Source organism: Pristiophorus japonicus, chromosome 11 (assembly GCF_044704955.1).
Source record: "Pristiophorus japonicus isolate sPriJap1 chromosome 11, sPriJap1.hap1, whole genome shotgun sequence".
NCBI classification, from domain to species: domain Eukaryota; kingdom Metazoa; phylum Chordata; class Chondrichthyes; family Pristiophoridae; genus Pristiophorus; species Pristiophorus japonicus.
The window spans coordinates 212,718,676-212,738,720 of NC_091987.1; the positions used below are offsets into that span (position 1 = coordinate 212,718,676).

The following is a 20,045-nucleotide window of genomic DNA, read 5'->3' on the forward strand; positions in this document are numbered from 1 at the left end:
TAATCCGCCCCTGCTCCCACCCAGTCACACTCTCTCCCCCTTCCCCCCCCCCCCCCCCTCCCAGTGCACGAGAGCTGCTCTCTCTGACAATCCAACTGGGATCAGGCACCTACCTGCCGGAGGGGGGATGGGGGGGGCCCACGAGCTCGATAACTTGCATTAGGGAAGGCCCCGACCTGCACTCGCAGACAACAGCCCAGCAGCTCTTCAAAAACTAAACAGGCAGCCTGCACCACTACTCTGCCTGGCTAGTCGGGAGCTCTTACTAGGATTACAAGCTGCTGATAATTGCTGGCTTTCAGATCTGAGAATCGGTGCACACACACACACACGCACACTTTCTATCCCCTCATGTAAGGGAGGAATGTAAATATTGGGTGCATGCCAGGAAAACTAAAATTCAGCCAGAAAAAGCTATAAAAGCAGCACTCCGACATACAAACGCTGCAAGTGGCAATGATTTCACAGCCATTCAGGCAGGGTGTTGTAAGTGGAGCAAAGCACTCTACAGGGCTTAGGATAATAGGAAACATTGCTAAAATCTTTGAAAAGATAGGCGTGCAGTAGGGTGTAGTTTTAACTCATTGGTTTCCAGCACTACGCTTAATGCCTCCCAACATCTTTACAATGTTCAGTTAAACTTCGCTTTAAGCTACAAATCCCACTTGCTACCTCGGACTTTTCAACATTCCAGACGCCTATAATGGATAGGCTCGCAGGTCGAATTAATGCCTTCGAGTATCCTCTTCAACCCTTCGCTCAACATAAAACATGCATCAGTTAGTAGATTATTACACATTAATGTTACAAGTAAATATTGAATAAAGAAGCATCTTTATATCCTGACGATAACTGACAGATAAGAGAAAGCGCTCACTCTGCGACGAGAGAAAACGCAACCAAACAGGAGCTAAGCGGGTTCCACTCCCACACCTTGAATTTATATAGCGCCGTTTAACGTAGTAAAATGTCCCCCAAGGCGCTTCCACAGGAGCGTTATCAAAACAAAATTTTACACTGAGCCACACAAGGAGACATTAGGACAGGTGACCAAAAGCTTGGGCGAAGAGGTAGGTTTTAAGGTGTTTTTTTTTTTAAAAAAAAGGAGAGCGAGAGAGCGAGAGTGGCAAAGTAGCTTAGGAAGGGAATTCTTGAGCTTAGGGCCCAGGCAATTGAAGGTACGGCCACCAATGATGGATGCGTGAGAGGCCAGAATTGGAGGAGCACAGATATCATGGAGGGTTGCAGCAAGTTAGAGAGAAAGGCAGGGATTTGAAAGAGGAGGAAAGGTTACCTGTCACCCTCTCCAACACAAAGTGGTGCCTTGTGGGTGAGAGCATTGAATACACACTGCAAAAAAAGAGAATAAAAGACAACATCCTTGACTTTTCAAAATACATGTAGTCGGTAACCATGAAAAAGACACCGCTCAAAGTTAGTCCTGCTATAATTTCTGGTCTGATAAGATTGCAGAAGATAATGTACTGCAAGATGCCACAGCAAGGAGAGGTGGCGGCAAAACAGGAAAGCTTAAAAAAAAAGTTTGATTCTCAAGTGGCTAAAGAAATTACAACAGCAACTTCTTAGTTGAAGGCAACCAAAAGTTAGGATTAAAAAAAAAGTTAAGATATTTCTCGTGAGCTCTTCAGTTATTCCTTACAGGCCCAGCACAGTTATCCCAGGAACTCTGGCCACGTTATTATATGATTAGCTCAGTCCGAATGAATTTGTGTTCCAGCACTAACCTGGAAAACAGTTTTGAAAAGAATGACACAGTCCAGGACTGCCCAGAATGAATAGAATAACCAAATTTACACAGGAAACTAGCACTTACCAGACCCTTCATTCTAACACACATAACCCTGTGTTATATCTGGAAGCAATTACACAGAGTTAAACATGATCTACCTTCAATCTGCCTTCCACTAAAATTAAGTCCAAAGAAATATTTTAAACATTTGTAAAAGGAGATGGCATGGTCTGTGCAGACTGCCTGGCTAAGTTTACTAATTTGCCACTCAAAACAATTCCACATGCAAGATTCTACATAGCTGGCTAAACTTTAACAGAAACTTCAGTTAGATTATGAGTAGTATCTGAAAATGATTTTCTCTTTTTGCAAGTTACATGAAGCAGTTGATCAATTTCACCATTCTATAAAAATTGCCAAACTCAAAAGAAAAAAAAAATCAGACAGTAAAAATGTCCAAACTTTCTCATTTATTTTCAGGTTAAATATTTTATCCTCTGAAGATATCATTCCTCCTGCTCAGTCAAAATAATTAATTAAATCAAGTTTACCTAAATGTCCACCCATTCAGAAACAAATTGCATTTTCCCCGTTTTAAAATTGCAGCTATTTTATTTCAGCATTTGGACCAATTCTGAGGATTGTGTTTTGTTTTAAATAAAGTTTATTTTGCAGTACAGCAATTAAATCACCACTAAATCTTACTTATACATCAAGATTCTCTTTCAAAGTACTCTTGTTCAAAACACTGAACAATTAAGTATTTCAGTTAAAATTTTCAAATAAACAAGTTTGAGGGTGTCACTATCTTACTATAAATCACACAGGGATTATAATCCACACACACGGAAAACCCCTCAAGAAATGTTGAGAGAATCACATTTGTGATTCAAAGTTGCATTTATTTCACGCCTTCCACGACCATCGGACTTCTCAAAGTGCTTTACAGCGCAATGAAGGAAAGAGCATTTAGGTTTTTTCCCCCCCCAAAATAAACTAAACTGATACGAAAGCTCAAAGTGGGTCATTATAACGTAACATGTCCGGTGAGAAACGGATGCAATAACTCCAGCTGCCCGATCTTACTGAACATTGACTTTATCGGGCATTGTGTACAATGGGTGGCTGATCCGATTAGGTCAGTTTTCCACTGGACAGTTGAACTTATAATCACCCTACCTCCGCAATTTCAAAAACCCATCCAGACCCAAGTCTGGGGCCAAAATTCATCCTCTCCCCAAAATCGTCCCCATTGGAATTCGGGGCCCTCATCACCAACTCGGAAGATCAGACACAAGTCTTGAAAATAATTCAGCAGCACCGCTTGGCTGAAGTGGGAGCAGCAGTTAGTTGATTATACAGCACAGGAGGCCGCCATTCGGCCCATCATACCTGTGCCGGCTCTTTGAAAGTGATCCAATTGGTCCCACTCCCCGGCCCTTTCCCCATAGTCCTGTATTTTTTCCATCAAGTACTGTGCTGCTCAACGATACTCCAATGCTTTCAGCTAATTGACAATCAGATTATGCTGGCAGTAAGGTGTTGAATATTTCTGTCATTGCAAACTACCTAATGGTTTAAGGAATTAATCACAGAAAATGCTCACTATACTCAGCAGGTCACCAGTCGCTGGAGAGACAGGGGCTGCAATAATATTTAAAAAAAAGACTCGAGCTGCTCATCACATCTGTCAACTTCCCAAAGGGTTTCACATACAACGACCGACGCTTGGGAGTACAGTTGCTGTTGTCACGCAGGCCAAGGAGGTAGCCATGCTGTGCACAGCAAGATCCCAAAAGACAGCACTGTGACGAATGGCCAGTTAATGCGGTTCCACGGTTATGGTGAAATGAGGAGTGTGGGAGGTTAGTCTCCGATGAAGGGTCTCTTCCCAAAGCGTTAGCCCATCATTTTTCCTTTCGGCCTTAAGAATGCATTTCATAAAATGTGCTGTACAGAAACAGGCCACTCGGTCCAACTGGTCTGTACCAGTGTTTATGCTCCACACGACTTTTCAACTTACATATCCTTCTATTCCTTTCGCCCTCATGTATTTATTTAGCTTCACCTTAAATGTATACTTTGCTAATTGCCTCAAATAATCCACGTGGCAGCAAGTTCCACATTCTCAGTCCAATTCCAGTACTTTAATTTAATTTTTCCAATAATTTATTTTTATCGAAATGTAACAATGTGATCTGTCTGCTATGGTAAAGTCTTGCTAAGTACAGGAGATCAGCTCAAGTTTTTAAAAAAGTGTACAAAATGGCCAGATAGAACCATTCCAACGGCACAGTGGATGAAACCATTGGGGGGGGGGGGTATTGACCACTGCATTCTGAGAAGGTGCCAAGACCAAACCACAGTTCCTATGAAGATAACGAACCAGAGAGAGAGCGAGCGGCAGAGAGAGAGCGGGCGCGAGATCATCCTTCTGATGAATTACTAAGACACCCGCTGGTGAAGAGCGTATGCAGATTTGCGCTGAGGGCAAGGTGGGCTACATCACTAACACTCGCAAATAACGGGCACACGGGGATTGGCGACAACCATTGCCTCATGTGGCTCTGTACCCCTGCACGTCACTAACCTTTTGGAGAGGGGGTGGGGAGGAGAAGAGGAGAAAGACTGCGAAACCACACAGTGGGAAACCTGCAATACGCACACTCTGCACTACATTTCAATCTTAGTTATTTAAAAATCCAATTAGATGTATTAGTATAGACTTAAATTGTACATCACGCTAAACAAAAATAAACACCTCACAGACCTCAGAAGAGGAATAAATCAGAGGCCACAAGCTTATTTCTTTCCAAAGGAATGTCAATCTGTAGGCTTTTTGTTAACCTCGGGACTCAAGACAAGAACCAGAGTAACAGAAATCCCCAGTGTGTTGACAGAGGTCTTCGCAGCGAGCAGGGGTTACACGAGCAGGTCAGGATCTTGCGCCTAACTGCAGCACTCATTTCCTGAGCAGCCCAGGATCCTCCAGCAATAAAGTTAATGGGACTTCCTAGTGTGGCATGTTCGGACTGACAGAGCTGTCTGTCACTAGCCTCGCTGAGGGGAAATGCTGGTTTCGATTATGAGGTTACATTACCAGGTGCCACTAATAAGCTCTGCAGTGAACACGAGGGAAGGGAATGGGGGTGGTGCTGGGGGAGGGCAGGGAAGAGGGGAGGGAGTGGGATAAGGGGGTTCCTTGGAGCAACTTGGCTCAAAATCTGGAAATCAGCAGCAGCAGAGATTGCATGCACTATATAGTTCCCGTAAGGCAGCAATATCTTCAGTCAAGGGCATTATAATTTGTAGTTTTACAACAGCCACTGACAAAACAGGACAAATACAGCACTGCAGGCCGACCGGCCCATTGTTCCTATGCCGGCTCTGTGAAAGAGCGATCCAATTTGTCCCATTCCCCCAATAAGTTGTTTTGAAGTGTAATCACTTTGGAAGGTCAAACGCGGCAGCCAATTTTCGCACAGCAAGGTCCCACAAACAGCAATGTGCTGAGCAGATAATCTGTTTTAGTGATGTCGGTTAAGGGATAAATGCTGGCCAGGACACGGAGAACTCCCCTGCTCTTCTTTGAAATAGTGCCCATGGGATCTTCTACATCCACTCAAGAGGGAAGACGAGGCCTCGGTTTAACGTCTCATCCGAAAGACGGCACCTCCGACAGTGCGGCGCTCCCTCAGTACTGCCCCTCTGACAGTGCGGCACTCCCTCAGTACTGCCCCTCCGACAGTGCGGCGCTCCCTCAGTACTGCCCCTCCGACAGTGCGGCGCTCCCTCAGTACTGCCCCTCCGACAGTGCGGCGCTCCCTCAGTACTGCCCCTCCGACAGTGCGGCGCTCCCTCAGTACTGCCCCTCCGACAGTGCGGCGCTCCCTCAGTACTGCCCCTCCGACAGTGCGGCGCTCCCTCAGTACTGCCCCTCCGACAGTGCGGCGCTCCCTCAGTACTGCACTAGGAGTGTCGGCCTAGATTTTTGGGCTCAAGTCTCGAGTGGGACTTGAACCCACAACCTTCTGGCTCAGAGGCGAGGGTGCTACCCACTCACGTATAAGCAACACAAGTGACTTTCAATACAATTTACATTGGGGTTGTGCATTTGGAAATAAATGGAAAAAGTCGCTCAAACCGTTTCACGAGAATACTTGGCTCCCAGCATCAAGGCAGAACTTTTCAGCTCAGCAGGGGAGGAGGTCAGCAGGAGACTGGAGTAGTGAAGAGTCAATATAAAATTCAGTCTATACTAAATATGAAGCAGCTCATTTCATCAATAATGAGCTCATTCAACTTCAAAATCAATCTATTAAACAGTGTTTCAAATTAATTATAAAGAGCCGTTATTAACAAACACAACTGTGACATCAAGCCTGTCGTATTCTGGATTGATGCACATATTTCCAATGTCAGTTGAGCTGCCTTACATTGTCACCCTCAGTAATAAAAAAAGAGAATAAAAAAGCGAGACTCAGGACACCTGGTCAGGAATAAAAAGCACACCATTTAAACAAGATGCTTAGCTATCGGGCATCTGCATTTCAGTCACAGGTAAACCCCCCCTGCTTAAAACTAGAGAGAAATTGCCCAGATTGTTTTTTCCCCCAAATTGGCCTGTTTTTTTTTAAAAACCCGATTTATTTGCCTCTCCCAGGAGATCACATGGTTTCAAGTGGGGTGGAGTTTATATGTTGTGATACACAAGGTATTGCAATTGTGGGGGACAGGCTCAATGGACCAGAGGGTCTTTACCTGTTCATTGTTCGTATCTACAAACTAGCTTGAATCCCAGTTCCCCACCAACCCAACCTTTCTGCCCCCAAACCTGAATTAGCACCAGAAAGGCTTGCCGAGCTTAGCTTGTAAAGAAAGACGCCTGTGTGGGTGTGAGGGGGTGGGGGGGGGGGGGGAAGGAACATATTTCCCCCACGCCTGCCCACGCCATCACCCTGAACGAAGAAACTGTTGCCAGCCTCTGGGTTTTAATCTTGCTTCAGCTAGCTGCACCAGGTGAGGTAGCTGCTTGTTCTCTTCTATATCTTGCTCGCTGATCCCACGCAGAAAGGTCTCACAACCCCCACAAATGGGTCGAGTTGAGCGACAGAGGCTGGGGGAGGGATGAAAACCCACATCCTACTCGGGTGTGGTGCATTCCAGCGATACGCACTGCCAAGAGGTGTTTCAAGCCGGTCCTGTATCCACGCTGCGTGCCTCTCACCACATCGCTACCTGCGAGCTCTGCCAGGTGACAGGTGAAGGGCTCTGAAAACACCCAACGCCAAGCTCTGTTGCACTGACTCAAGAGCGCAAAGGCAGACTTCTGGGCAGAAACATAGTCGAATCACAGAAGGCGGCTGTTCGGCCCCTTGTGCCTGTGGTGCTCAATGTTAACGCTGCGAATGAGAAGACTTGTGTCAGCCATGGCTCAGTGGGCAGCACTCTCACCCACTCCAGAGACTCCAGCTCAAAATCTAGGCTGATACCGTCAGAGGGGCAGCACAGAGGGAGGGGGCAGCAAACCGAGGCCCCATCTGCTCTCCGGTGGATGTAAAAGATCCCATGGCACTATTTCAAAAAAAGAGCAGGGGAGTTATCCCCGGTGTCCTGGGGCCAATATTTATCCCTTAATCAACATCGCTAAAACAGATTTTCTGGTCATCATCACATTGCTGTTTGTGGGAGCTCGTTATGCGCATTGGCTGCCGCGTTTCCCACATTACAACAGCGACTACACGCCAATAAGTACTTCATTGGCTATAAAGTGCTGCGAGACGTTCGGTGGTTGTGAAAGACGCTATAGAAATGAGACTCTCCTTTGCTCTTTCATTTCAGGCACCCAATAGCCATTAGGTTTAGACATGGGTAGACGGAGAGTTAAACTCCCGCCCGCCCCGCACCTAAAAGGAGCGCCCCCTACTGCAAAGGGCTGACAAAACGGAGATGTCACACTGGTGCAATAGGGGGCGCTATTCTGAGGTTGGAGCTGGCTCAGAACAAGGGGTTTTAGCAATAGAAAGCTGCTGAAATGCATCCATCGTAAAAATATTATAGACAAAGCCTCTCGTTATTGGACAAATATGGTTGGAGCAGGAAGGAAGTCAAATAGGATGGATGCCTCTCCCCAAAAATACAGCTCTCCCTCAGTATTCGCCGCCTCAAACCATCAACTAATATTTTAAATAGCAGCTCATTCCAAAAATATTCAAATCTCTACCACTTACTACTAAATAAACTCTTAATCACTTCATTTTCTTCCATCCCTAATGACAAACCTGTACCCACCAGTACTGTACCCCAGTGTTATACAGTGACAGACCTGTACCCACCAGTACTGTACCCCAGTGTTATACAGTGACAGACCTGTACCCACCAGTACTGTACCCCAGTGTTATACAGTGACAGACCTGTGCCCACCAGTACTGTACCCCAGTGTTAGTGACAGACCTGTACCCACCAGTACTGTACCCCAGTGTTAGTGACAGTACTGTACCCCAGTGTTAGTGACAGACCTGTGCCCACTAGTACTGTACCCCAGTGTTAGTGACAGACCTGTACCCACCAGTACTATACCCCAGTGTTATACAGTGACAGACCTGTACCCACTAGTACTGTACCCCAGTTATACAGTGACAGACCTGTACCCACCAGTACTGTACCAGTGTTATACAGTGACAGACCTGTGCCCACCAGTACTGTACCCCAGTGTTATACAGTGACAGACCTGTACCCACTAGTACTGTACCCCAGTGATAGTGACCGACCTGTGTAGGTTGAAATGGCATTTCCAAATACCAACCAGGTCTGTGGGGGGGGGGGGGGAAGGGAGACACGATCTATGACTGCAGTGTGTGGGGCTTTTCACAGTTCAAGTGGATACAGTATGAAACTGTCACACTTTACTGAAACCCTAGTGGCAACATTGGGTGCCCTGGATTTTATCAGAATAGCACCAGACGAGGACAAGCCATTCCTTCCCCAGAAAAAATAAATCCATGGATCCCAAGAATTGGGGCAGTTAGTTTAAACAGTGATGCAACATTCTGCTGAATTCAACGGCAACAGCATCGTTGAACATACGTGCATGCTTTCTATTGACACAGCCCTTCCAAAATATTAAACCAATACTTGCATTTCATATTACACTACAGGATCTCCCGTGGCATTGCTCGAGGAGAGTTGAGGGACACCCTAGTTTCGAACAGACAGAACACACAAAGTGATGGAGTCTTTGTTACACTCACTCATCTCAGGAAACCCCGCTAGCAGAAACAGATCTTAAAAGTAGGATCGTTAGAGGAGGCCTGTAATGTATGCAACAGCTCTGAAAACCGGTGAACATGCTCAAATGCACACATTACATTCCTCCTCTTTACAGAAAAACTCGAAGCATTCTAGGAGTCAGTCTCAGGGATATTTTCAGCTTCCCCACGTCTAACCTCATCAATTTCCTTTGCATAACACCCAAACAACATTCAACAACAGGAATAGTTGCAGCACAGGGACTGGGTGCCATGGCCCCCTGGATAAACAACTCTTACTTTCCACAGAAGGTGGTGATGCGATGTCTTTACCTGTGCTGCTCGATGGCGTCGTTGTCCGATAGCTCCATGCCGCAAACGTTGCAGCGCTCGGCGGAGGACCGGCTCTCGGTCTTCATGCCCGCGGCGAGCTCGCCCAGTTTGTTGAAGAGCTCCCTCTGGATGAAGCCCTGGGGCAGCAGCCCCCCATAACCACTGAAGTCCATGGCAACCGAGAGGGCCGGCGGTACGTGGAGAGCGGAGGAGAGGGAGGTGGGCACCTCCAGCAGGCCGTCGCTTCGCCGGCTGAACTGGATAGGGTACAGGGCGACGTGCTTCTCGCACTGCCCGCCTGGGTGGCTCTCCATCCCCATCACCAGCCCGGCCTCGGGAGGCTGGTCTCCAGAGTTCTCCTCGCGGCCGTGGTGAAGCTCGCGGGCACTGGTAATGACACTGCTGCGTGTTGGCGTGCCCGGCGCTTCCTTGTACTGGTCAGCCTCAGACACCTTCTCGCCCCCCGAAGAGCCAGATTCTCCCGCCTTGGGACTGGAGGCCACATCCATCTGCATCATCTCATGCTTCACGTCAGATATCATGGGATGCCGGCCAGCAGCGGAGAAGACTTCGCCTACGGAGGCTTGCTGCAAAGACCCTTGTATAATTGACTGTCCGATACTCATGAGACTGTCAACAGCCGCTTTGGTAGGGCTCATCGCTGAAAGTCCAAACGAGGTGGACACAGAGGGGCTTTGCTCTTCCATTGTCCCTGTTGGGACAGCTGGATTAGTCGTGTAACTACCCTCTTCACCAGAAAGTTGCTTAGTAACTAATAGATTCTTGCTAAACCTGGCCTTCCCTCCATCCTCATCTTCAGTGACTGTCATTTCTGTATCGGTCTCATCAGTTGCCTGAATCGTCTCCAGTATCTTCAGACACTGTTCCTCCAAGTACTCGATCTCCAGTATCTCGGCGGCGTACAGCAGATCGTCTAGGTCTTCCACCTTAGCTTGGAGCGTGGCAGTGTAGGCATACTCCAGAATCTGCTGGAAAGTCTTTGGCGACAGGAAGTCCAAGGTGTAATGCTGACTGTTGCGCAGAAACAAAATCTCGAACATCTTGCTGGTGCAGGCCAAGACCGTGCGGTGAGCGTGGAACTCCTGGCTGTCCACCAGGATCACCACGTCGCACAGCGTCCCCAAAAGTCGCATCTGGTTGGCTTTGTGAAGGAGCGCCGCGGGATGGCTCGGGTTCTGAAGCTTTATCAATCCCATCGTTAATCAAATCCACAGTTCTGCCGTGCACTGGAGCAACTCATTAGGCTGTCGGTCACCGTTGGCAATATAGCTCGGCGTAGAGGTGCTCAATTACCTGCGGGAACAAAAAGGAAAAGATGCCAAATATTTTTTAAACTAGTTTTTCCAAGTGAACAAAATGTTAGCAGCAAGTTCCGCTCTCCATCAGCCCCGCTCTTCCCGGTTCTCTCTCTCCTCCTCCTCCTCCTCCTCCTCCTTCCCCCTCTGCCGACAGGTGACCTATGCCACACCATTGGCAGCAGAGCCTTCAAGCATCTGGGTCCTACATTAGAGTTCCTCCTCCAAACCATCCTGATCTAAAAACGTCCACTATGCCCAAGATTTTGGCCATCCATCTTCATAGGGTCGATTAGAACTAGAGGGCATAATCTTAGAATAAAGGGCTGCCCATTTAAAACTGAAATGAGGAGAAATTTCTTCTGAGGGTTGTAAATCTGTGGAATTCACTGCCTCAGAGCTATGGAAGCTGGGATATTGAATAAATTTAAGACAGAGATAGACAGTTTCTTAACCGATAAGGGAATAAGGAGTTTATGGGGAGCGGCCAGGAAAGTGGACCCGAGTCCATGATCAGATCAGCCATGATTGTATTAAATGGTGGAGCAGGCTCGAGGGGCCATATGGCCTATTTCTTATATTATGTATACCTCCTTTACTGCCTTAGTGGTCATTTCCCATCAGCAAGTCGGGGATGTTTACGCTAAAGGTGTTCATCCAAAACTCGATTGTCCCTATCCTAACCCGTACCAAGTCCTGCTCACCCACTGTGCTCGCTAACCTACATTGGTTCCCAATCCAGCAACGCCTCATATTTAAAATTCCCATCCTGGTTTTCAAATCCCTGCATAGCCTCAGCCCTACCTACGATCTCTTTAATCAACAAGTGAAAAGCTGGGTATATAATGCAGCCTTTCCGAGAAATGATGCAAGGATTTTTTTTATTTATAAACATAAATTGTTGCTCATCGTGGCCCCACTCCCAAAACTGTGCTACAATTTTCTTATTTCTCCCTGTAGAATTCACCCTAAACCCTGGTTATTGTTTATCTTGTGCTCTACTGTATAACATTAAGTGCTTTAGTCATAAATCAATATAGCTGCAGATACAGTACTTAATCCATGGTGACAAATGTTTTTCGTGAAGGTTATTTACTATCCTCTTGTATAGCACGGCATCTGGGAATAAAACACTTTCCATCTCCCTAAATTAATTACCAGCCAATATGATTGCCATCCCTGATAAACTTTGATAGCCAAGATTAATTATTTGTAATTTCCATGGGACACAGAATGGTGGTAATTTGCTGAAGTATGGTATGAACAGAGTGCAATTTAGTGTTTGTCCAAAGGCATTACTACGATTCAGCTCCATGTAGGAGCAAGTTCAGTTACGATCTGAGAGAGAGAGAGAGAGAGAGAGAGAGAGAGAGAGAGAGAGAGAGAGAGAGAGAGAGAGAGAGAAAAATTGCAACAGCACGTTAAATGCTGCTCTGTTAATCCAGCCTTCTGTTTCCTCCCCACATCCTACAAGATGACAACTCATTTTATCCAACTAGGAAGGTCACCCGGCCGAGTCAGACTGCCAGGGTTCACACCCAATACTTTGTGGCCGGGGTCCAGAGATCAGCTGGCCGGAGCTACTCTACAACACATTGGGATCAAGAATCCCGCAGGAAAATCGATTCGGAACAAGCTTAACTCAGTTGCTGGTCTGGGTGCCTCGACACCACAGAGGCATCCAGAATTCAAACACCCATCACCTATCTCACTCAAAGGCTAGAAGGATGGCGGAGGTGGTAAATGGAAGCTCTTCCGAGACTGGGGTGGAGGCACATTGCAGGGCAGAGTAGAGTCGCATTGCTCTGCAGTTGGCCAGCTGAGGTGGTACAGGCACTGACTATCCAATAGCAGAAGCATGCTACTGCCATGCAATGAACTTTCACATGAAAGACGATAAGGGAATTTAGTTATGTGGAGACTAGAGAAGTTGGGATTGTTCTCCCTGGAGCAAAGGTGGTCAAGGGAAGACTTTATAGAGGTGTTCAAAATTCTCCTCGACAAGGAGAAACTGTTTCCATTGGCGGGAGGGTCAGTAAACAGAACACATTGATTTAAGATAATTGGCAAATAAAGCCAGGAGGGAGAAGAGATTACTTTTTTTTTTAAATATATAAAATGCAGAAAGTTGTTGCTGTTATATATTCAGAAAATAGATATACTCTGTGTGCAGTCACTGTATAGCTGCCCAAGATGGAGACTTGTTACCTGATGTACTATCAATAAGGTTTACACGGTATATATACACTATGCTGGCATCACTAGAGGGTGCAACTGGTGGAGACTGGAGTTTCCTGCCCCTGTGGAAGAGGCTGTCCATCAGAGGGCATTGTGGTGAGAGACCTGTATAGGTGTGCAGGGCCCAGTATAAAAGGCTGCCCACCGTGCTTGTGCCTTACTCTGGAGTTACAAATAAAGGACCAAGGTCACTACAGTTTGAGTACAACACATTGCCTCGTGGAGTCATTTATAAGCGTTTTACAGACATAACAGTTGCGCTATGGAACGCGCTGCCTGAAAGGACAGTGGAAGCAGATTTAATAGCAACTTTCAAAAAAGAGAATTGGATAAATACTTAAGGAAAAAAATGTAACGCCCCTATTTAAAGAGAGACAGACAAAAAACAGGAAACTATAGATCAGTTAGCCTAACATTTGTGGTTGGGAAAATGTTGCAGGCCATTATTAAAGAAGCAGCAGCAGGACATTTGGAAAAGCATAATTTCGGTCAGGCAGAGTCAGCATGGATTTACGAAGGGGAAGTCATGTTTGACAAATTTGCTGGATAAAGGGGGGACCAGTGGATGTGGTGTATTTGGACTTCCAGAAGGCATCTGACAAGGTGCTACATAAAAGGTTACTGCACAAGATAAAAGTTCACCGAGTTGGGGGTAATATATTAGCATGGATAGAGGATTGGTTAACGAACAGAAAACAGAGAGTCGGGATAAATGGTTCATTCTTGGGTTGGCAATCAGTAATTAGTGGGGTGCCGCAGGGATCAGTGATGGGACCCCAACTATTTACAATCTATATTAATGACTTGGAGAAGGGACAGAGTGTAACGTAGCCAATACAAAGATGGGAGGAAAAGCAATGTGAGAGGACACACAAAATCTGCAAAAGTATACAGACAGACTAAGTGAGTGGGCAAAAATTTGGCAGATGGAGTATAATGTTGGAAAGTGAGGTCGTCCACTTTGGCAGAAAAAAAATCAAAGAGCAAGTTATTATTTAAATGGAGAAAGATTGCAAAGTGCTGCAGTACAGCAGGACCTGAGGGTACTTATGCATGAAACGCAAAGGTTAGTATGTGATCAGGAAGGCCAATGGAATCTTGGCCTTTATTGCAAAGGGGATGGAGTACAAAAGTAGGGAAGCCTTCCTACAGTAATACAGGGTATTGGTAAGGCTTGTGTTCAGTTTTGGTTTCCATATTTACGAAAGGATATACTTGCTTTGGAGGCAGTTCAGAGAAGGTTCACTAGGTTGATTCCGGAGATGAGAGGGTTGACTTATGAGGAAAGGTTGAGTAGGTTGGGCCTCTACTCATTGGAATTCAGAAGAATGAGGTGATCTTATTAAAACGTGCAAGATTATGAGGGGGCTTGACAAGGTGGATGCAGAGAAAATGTTTCTACTGATGGGGGAGACTAGAACTAGGGGGCATAATTTTAGAATAAGAGACCGCCCATTTAAAATGGAGGTGAGGAGAAATTTATTTTCTTAGAGGGTCGTGGACCTGTGAAATTCGCTGCCTCAGAGAGCTGTGGAAGCTGGGACATTGAATAAATTTTAGACAGTGATACAGTTTCTTAACCGATAAGGGAATAAGGGGTTATGGGGAGCAGGCAGGAAAGTGGACCCGAGTCCATGATCGGATCAGCCAAGATCGCATTAAATGGTGGAGCAGGCTCGAGAGGCCATATGGCCTACTCCTATTTCTTATGTTATGTTCTTAAAATTGCACGGCTAGAAGAGAGCAGGGGAGTGGGACTAATTGGTTAGCTTGCTCAGATAGGCAACACAGGCATGATGGGCCGAATGGCCTGCTATATGATCCTATTCTATAAAAGGACAAAACCCACTGAGAAAGTGCAACACAAATCATGAACCTAAATGGTTAAGCACCAACTGCTGCTTCCATTGTCACCTAGATCCTCAGTAATTCGATCCGGCTTCGCTCCAATTGGCTTTAAATTGGCTGTAAACATTTGGTTTGTCAAAGCCAAATGTTTTTGGGTAAAACTCACCAAGGTCTGTAACCCATCCAACTCATGATTACACCCTCACCACATGGAATGTGTGTTCAGATCAACTTCAATCTCAAGGCCTTGTTTTGATCAGAATTCAGGCGGTGTTTCATGATCACTTTAGGTTGGTGATGGGTCTCCCAACACTTGGGACTCAGGTCAATATAGAGCATGCAATGGGTCTCGGCCCACTAGCAACACACAAACACAGCAAAAGGGGCTCAAAATTTGTAATGGTTACTTTCCAGCAGTGAACATTTCCCATCTAGGTCAGTCAGAAGGTTGTGGGTTCGAGTCCCACTCCAGGGACTTGAGCACAAAACAAATCTAGACTGACACTTCCAGTGCAGTGCTGAGGGAGCGCTGCACTGTCGGAGGTGTCGTCTTTCAGATGAGACGTTAAACCGAGGCCCCTCTCAAAGTGGTCATAAAAGACCCCACGGCACTATTTCCAAGAGCAGGGGAATCATCCCCAGTCTCCTGGCCAATATTTATCCCTCAAACAACAAAGAAAAAAAAATTATCTGGTCATGGTCACGCTGCTGTTCGTGGGAGCTTGCTGTGTGCAAAATGGCTCCCGCGTTTCCTACGTTACAACAGTGACTACACTCAAAGTATTTCATTGGCTGTAAAGTGCTTTGAGACGTCCAGTGGTCATGAAAGGTGCTATATAAATGCAAGTATATATCTGAGGAAAGGTGTAGAGTCACCAGCAATTCATAGAATGTGCAGCACAGAAACAGACCATTCGGTCCATGCCAGTGTTTATGCTCCATACCAGCCTCCACTCACCCTACTCCATCTCGCCCCATCAGTGTATCCTTCTACTCCATTCCACACTCTGGGTGAAGAGATTTCCCCCAAATTCCCTATTGGATTTATGAGCGACTATCTTATATTTATGACCCTTAGTTTCGGACTCACCCGGAAGTGAAACATCTCTACCTCTATCCTGTTGAAGCTTTTCATAATTTTAAAAAGACTCCCATTAGGTCACCTCTCAACCTTCCCTTTTCTGGAGAAGAGTCCCAGCATGTATAGTCCGTCCAGATAGTTAAAACACTCAGTTTGGTATCATTCATGAACACAATCGTCGGGTTGCAGAGACAAGCTCCACCTACCCATAGGCAGAAAGAAAGGAGTGACCCTACGGGGACACATGACACTAGAGCTGGATATTCACATTCTGTCGCTGGGTGCACTACGTCGCTGAAGGGGGCGAGAAACATCTCCGGGTGATGCTGCCTGCCAAAGAGGTGCCAATAACACTTCACATATCACAAAGTGGGAACAGACCTCATGGCAGTGCTGCAATTCTCATAGGCAGTCCCTCGAAACGAGGATGACTTGATTCCATGCCAAAAAAAGATGAGTTCACGGGTGTTTCAATGAAGGACCTAATATTCCAGGTCTTGCACTACATCAAGGGTGGAAGATGCCTGTGCGTGGATTTTTTTTTTTTAAATAAACATGTGGTGGCTTGATCCAGTGGCAAGGGTTATCCAAGATGACTGGAGACCCGCTCTGCTGCACGGACCTAGTGCGCACACATATCGCAGTGTAGGCTGGCCCGTGCTGCCCCTGGTTCCCGAATTCTTGCCTCTCCTGGGTCCCAATCACGTCTGTCCAGAGTCCCGCCGCTCCTTCGTCCCGACCTCGCCGCTCCTGCTGTATCTGCCCACTCCAATCACCGACCTTGATGACATCACTCTTCGCTGCCGTCGCAGTTCGTGCTGCTCCCTGCAATCCAATATGCCAGAAAACATTCATCGATGTCCTCTCAAAATTTTCACCAAACAAGCCATGGTAGCAGCAGGACTTAGCTTTGCGTCTTCTGGGAGTTGGCAATGGCCCTTGCTCAAAAAACTTACAAAGGAGTTTGTGACCCGAGCGACCGAGGATATCTTGTCTGCACAAGAGAAGCACATTGTAGGAGATTAACAGATGTCCCGTGGCCGCAATGTGCACCATCTACAAGATGCACTGCAGTAATCAGGAGTTGGATGGGTTACAGACCTTGGTGAGTGGTTTTACCCGAAAACATTTGGCTTTGACAAACCAAATGTTTACAGCCAAACCTGCGACCTCTACCACCTAGAAGGACAAGGGCAGCAGGTGCATGGAAACATCACCACCTCTACTTTCCCCTCCAAATCACACACCATCCTGACTGGGAATTATATCGCCATTCCTTCATCGTTGCGGAGTCAAAATCCTGGAACTCCGTCCCTAACAGCACTGTGGAAGCACCTTCACCACACGGACTGCAGCGGTTCAAGGTGGCGGCTCATCACCACCTTCTCAAGAGGCAATTAGGGATGGGCAATAAATGCCGGCCTGGCCAGCAACACTCAAATGCTGTGAATGAATAATTTTTTTTTAAATTTAATGTAAAATACAGGACTCACCCCACCCCCTCCCAAATCGGCTGGGATAAAGATGATTATGGCCATGGAAGAAGCATTAATTTTGCAGCCGGTTGGGTTCGCAGGTGATTATTGTCCATCTACTACTTCACACCATTCCCCAAAGGAGAGTGCAAAGTTATGAAGTCAACAACCAGTTGTTAATATTGATGGAGCAGGAAGGGTGAAGAATAGAAACACGGAGGCTCAAAACTAGCAATTAGATGGACATAAACACTGAGAACAATTAAGAGATTTTGCCCGACTGTACTTGGGTTGTGTCCTTCAATAGCCTTTTTAAAACCCACCTCTAACCACGTGTGGTCACCCTCCTTCTTTGGTCTATCTTAGGGTGTCTGTCTAAGTTAAAAAGATACAAGATGAAGTTGTGGTATCTGGGGAAAGCCTTTTGAGCAGTAGAACACTAAGTGGTTGCAGATCTGTCGGTATTAGTGGGAGTAATTCAAGGTGAAGAATTATTATACAAGACACATGTGTAACATTGAAAGTGTATCATCTTGGGTTTCGCTTTTCTCTAGTCTGTTAATACTAGTACACTTACATTCAGCACACACAATTCCTTCACATCCTGTCACCATTACAAAATTACTAATGTAGCCTTGGTTGGTGATATGCCCTTTAGACACTCAACAAAAAGGAGGACAAGGTTTCCTCACATCAGGTTTCATAGAAGCCTAGAACAGTACAACATCGGAGACCATTCAGCCCATCGTGCCTGTGCCGGCTCTTTGAAGGAACTATCTAACTAGTCTCATTCCCCTGCTTTTTCCCCCCATAGTACTATAAAAAAAAAAATCCTTTTCAAGTTTATATCCAATTCCCTTCTGAAAGTTACTATTGAATTTACTTCCACCACCCTTTCAAGCTATGCATTCTAGATCACAGCAACTCACTGCATAAAACAATTTCTCCTCATCTCCCCTCTCGTTCCTTTGCTAATTATCTTAAATCCATGTCCTCTGGTTACTGATCCTCCTGCCACTGGAAACAGTTTATCCGTCTCACGATCAGAGCACCTCAATTTTAAAACACCTAATAAGTCTCCCATTAACCTTCTCTGCTCGAAGGAGAACAATCCCAGTCTAGTACAAACCTAGCTTGCACTAGGTTAATAATGCAAAAGAAACTGACTAATTCTGCTTACTGTACATAATCTATCCAAGCTTACCGCAAACACAAAACATCAGATCATATGCAACTATAACTGACTTAACATTTTGTCCATCTCCATGTTAGCTTGGCTCAGTTGCAAGCACTCATCTGGGAGTCAGAGGTTGTGGGTTCAGGTCCCACTCCAAAACTTGAGCACCTAATGTGATGCTGCATTGTCAGAGGTGTTGTCTAGATGTTAAACACTACTCAGGAGGAGGAAGTTCTCTCAGTGCCCTGACCAACTACCTCAACCAACATCATGAGAAAGAGGTTATTCATTTAACTAGATGTGTGCATAAAATCGCTGCCATGCTTACCCTATAGATCAGTAACATAACACAATTGTGAAGTGCTTTGGGATATAATAAAGGCGCTATATAAATGCAAGTAATCACAGCACTCAACAAGAATTGCAGGTTCATGTGTACGAAACCATTTACACCATTTAAAAAAAAATTTAAATGTAATCAATCAATATTTACTCAAGCATTTCTACTTACATGAAGCAGCACATACTGAAACAGAACAAAGAATTTAATTTCCAAATAACAGCCTTCCTTTAGAGCACAAGCTGCAACTTATTCCTAAGGAACATGTAGCAAAACATGCTACATAGATGTCCATTAGATGAGGTCAATGACTTGTGATATACACAAGCCACTGGTCACCAAGTCACACAGCCTGTACATGATTTGTTGTTCTCTCACTGTCATAACCATTACCCTCACCTTGTTTAAATCTCTTCCTCAGAACCATTTGTTTCAAGGCAGTTACACACCTCGCAAGTGCAGCTGGAGCATGTAAAACAGCTCATAGTTTAAAAGCACATTTGAGGATAAATGTACTCCATTGCTAAGCATCCATTATTCAACAAGAACTTTTATTTATATAGCTTCTTTAACACAGTAAAACATCCCAAAGCGCTTCACAGGAGCATTATCGATACTAAGCCACACAAGGAGATATTAGGACAGATAACCAAAAGCTTGGTCAAAGAGGTAGGTTTTAAGGAGCATCTTAATGAAGGAGGTGTACAGAGGTAGAGAGGTCTAGCGATGGAATTCCATGGACTGGGCAGCTGAAGGCACAGCTGCTAATGGTGGAGGGATGAAAATTGGGGATGCACAAGAGGCCAGAATTGGAGGAGTGCAGATATATTGGGCGGTTGTGGGGCTGCAGGAGGTTAGAGATAGGGCGAGGCCATGGAAGGATTTGAAAACAAGGATGAAAATTTTAAAATCAATATAATAAAAAAGGTGCAATGTTGCAATTAACAATGACACTCACGAAAATCTCATGTCCTTGCTCTGACCATCCTCTCATGTACTCAATGCCAAACCTTTCAACTTCCTTTCAAGCACCACTATCCAGCATAAATATGCCACTGCACATCAAGCAATTTAAGTGCAGCAAAGACCAACAAAGCACACTTGTAATCGGGATCTTGCAATGCTAGCCTGTTTAGGACAGTGTCTCACCCGATGCCAAAACCATCCCTCAAACGGGGAAAAGCTAGATTGTCTGCATAGTTCCTGGTTATTTCTGTACTCGATTCTAAAAAATTAAAAT

The 20,045-nt window shown here is 45.6% G+C and overlaps 1 protein-coding gene across 6 annotated transcripts in view; it reads right to left on the reverse strand.

Annotated features, from left to right (window-relative positions):
• zbtb16a (zinc finger and BTB domain containing 16a) overlaps positions 1-20,045 on the reverse strand; it is a 283,192-nt gene that overhangs the window by 256,037 nt on the left and 7,110 nt on the right. For all 6 annotated transcript variants that reach the window (XM_070893149.1, XM_070893148.1, XM_070893147.1 and 3 more), the window contains exon 2: positions 9,331-10,644. In XM_070893149.1, coding sequence (XP_070749250.1) covers positions 9,331-10,547 — 1,217 coding nt within the window. In that variant the 5' untranslated portion in view covers positions 10,548-10,644. The remainder of the gene's footprint in view (positions 1-9,330; positions 10,645-20,045) is intronic.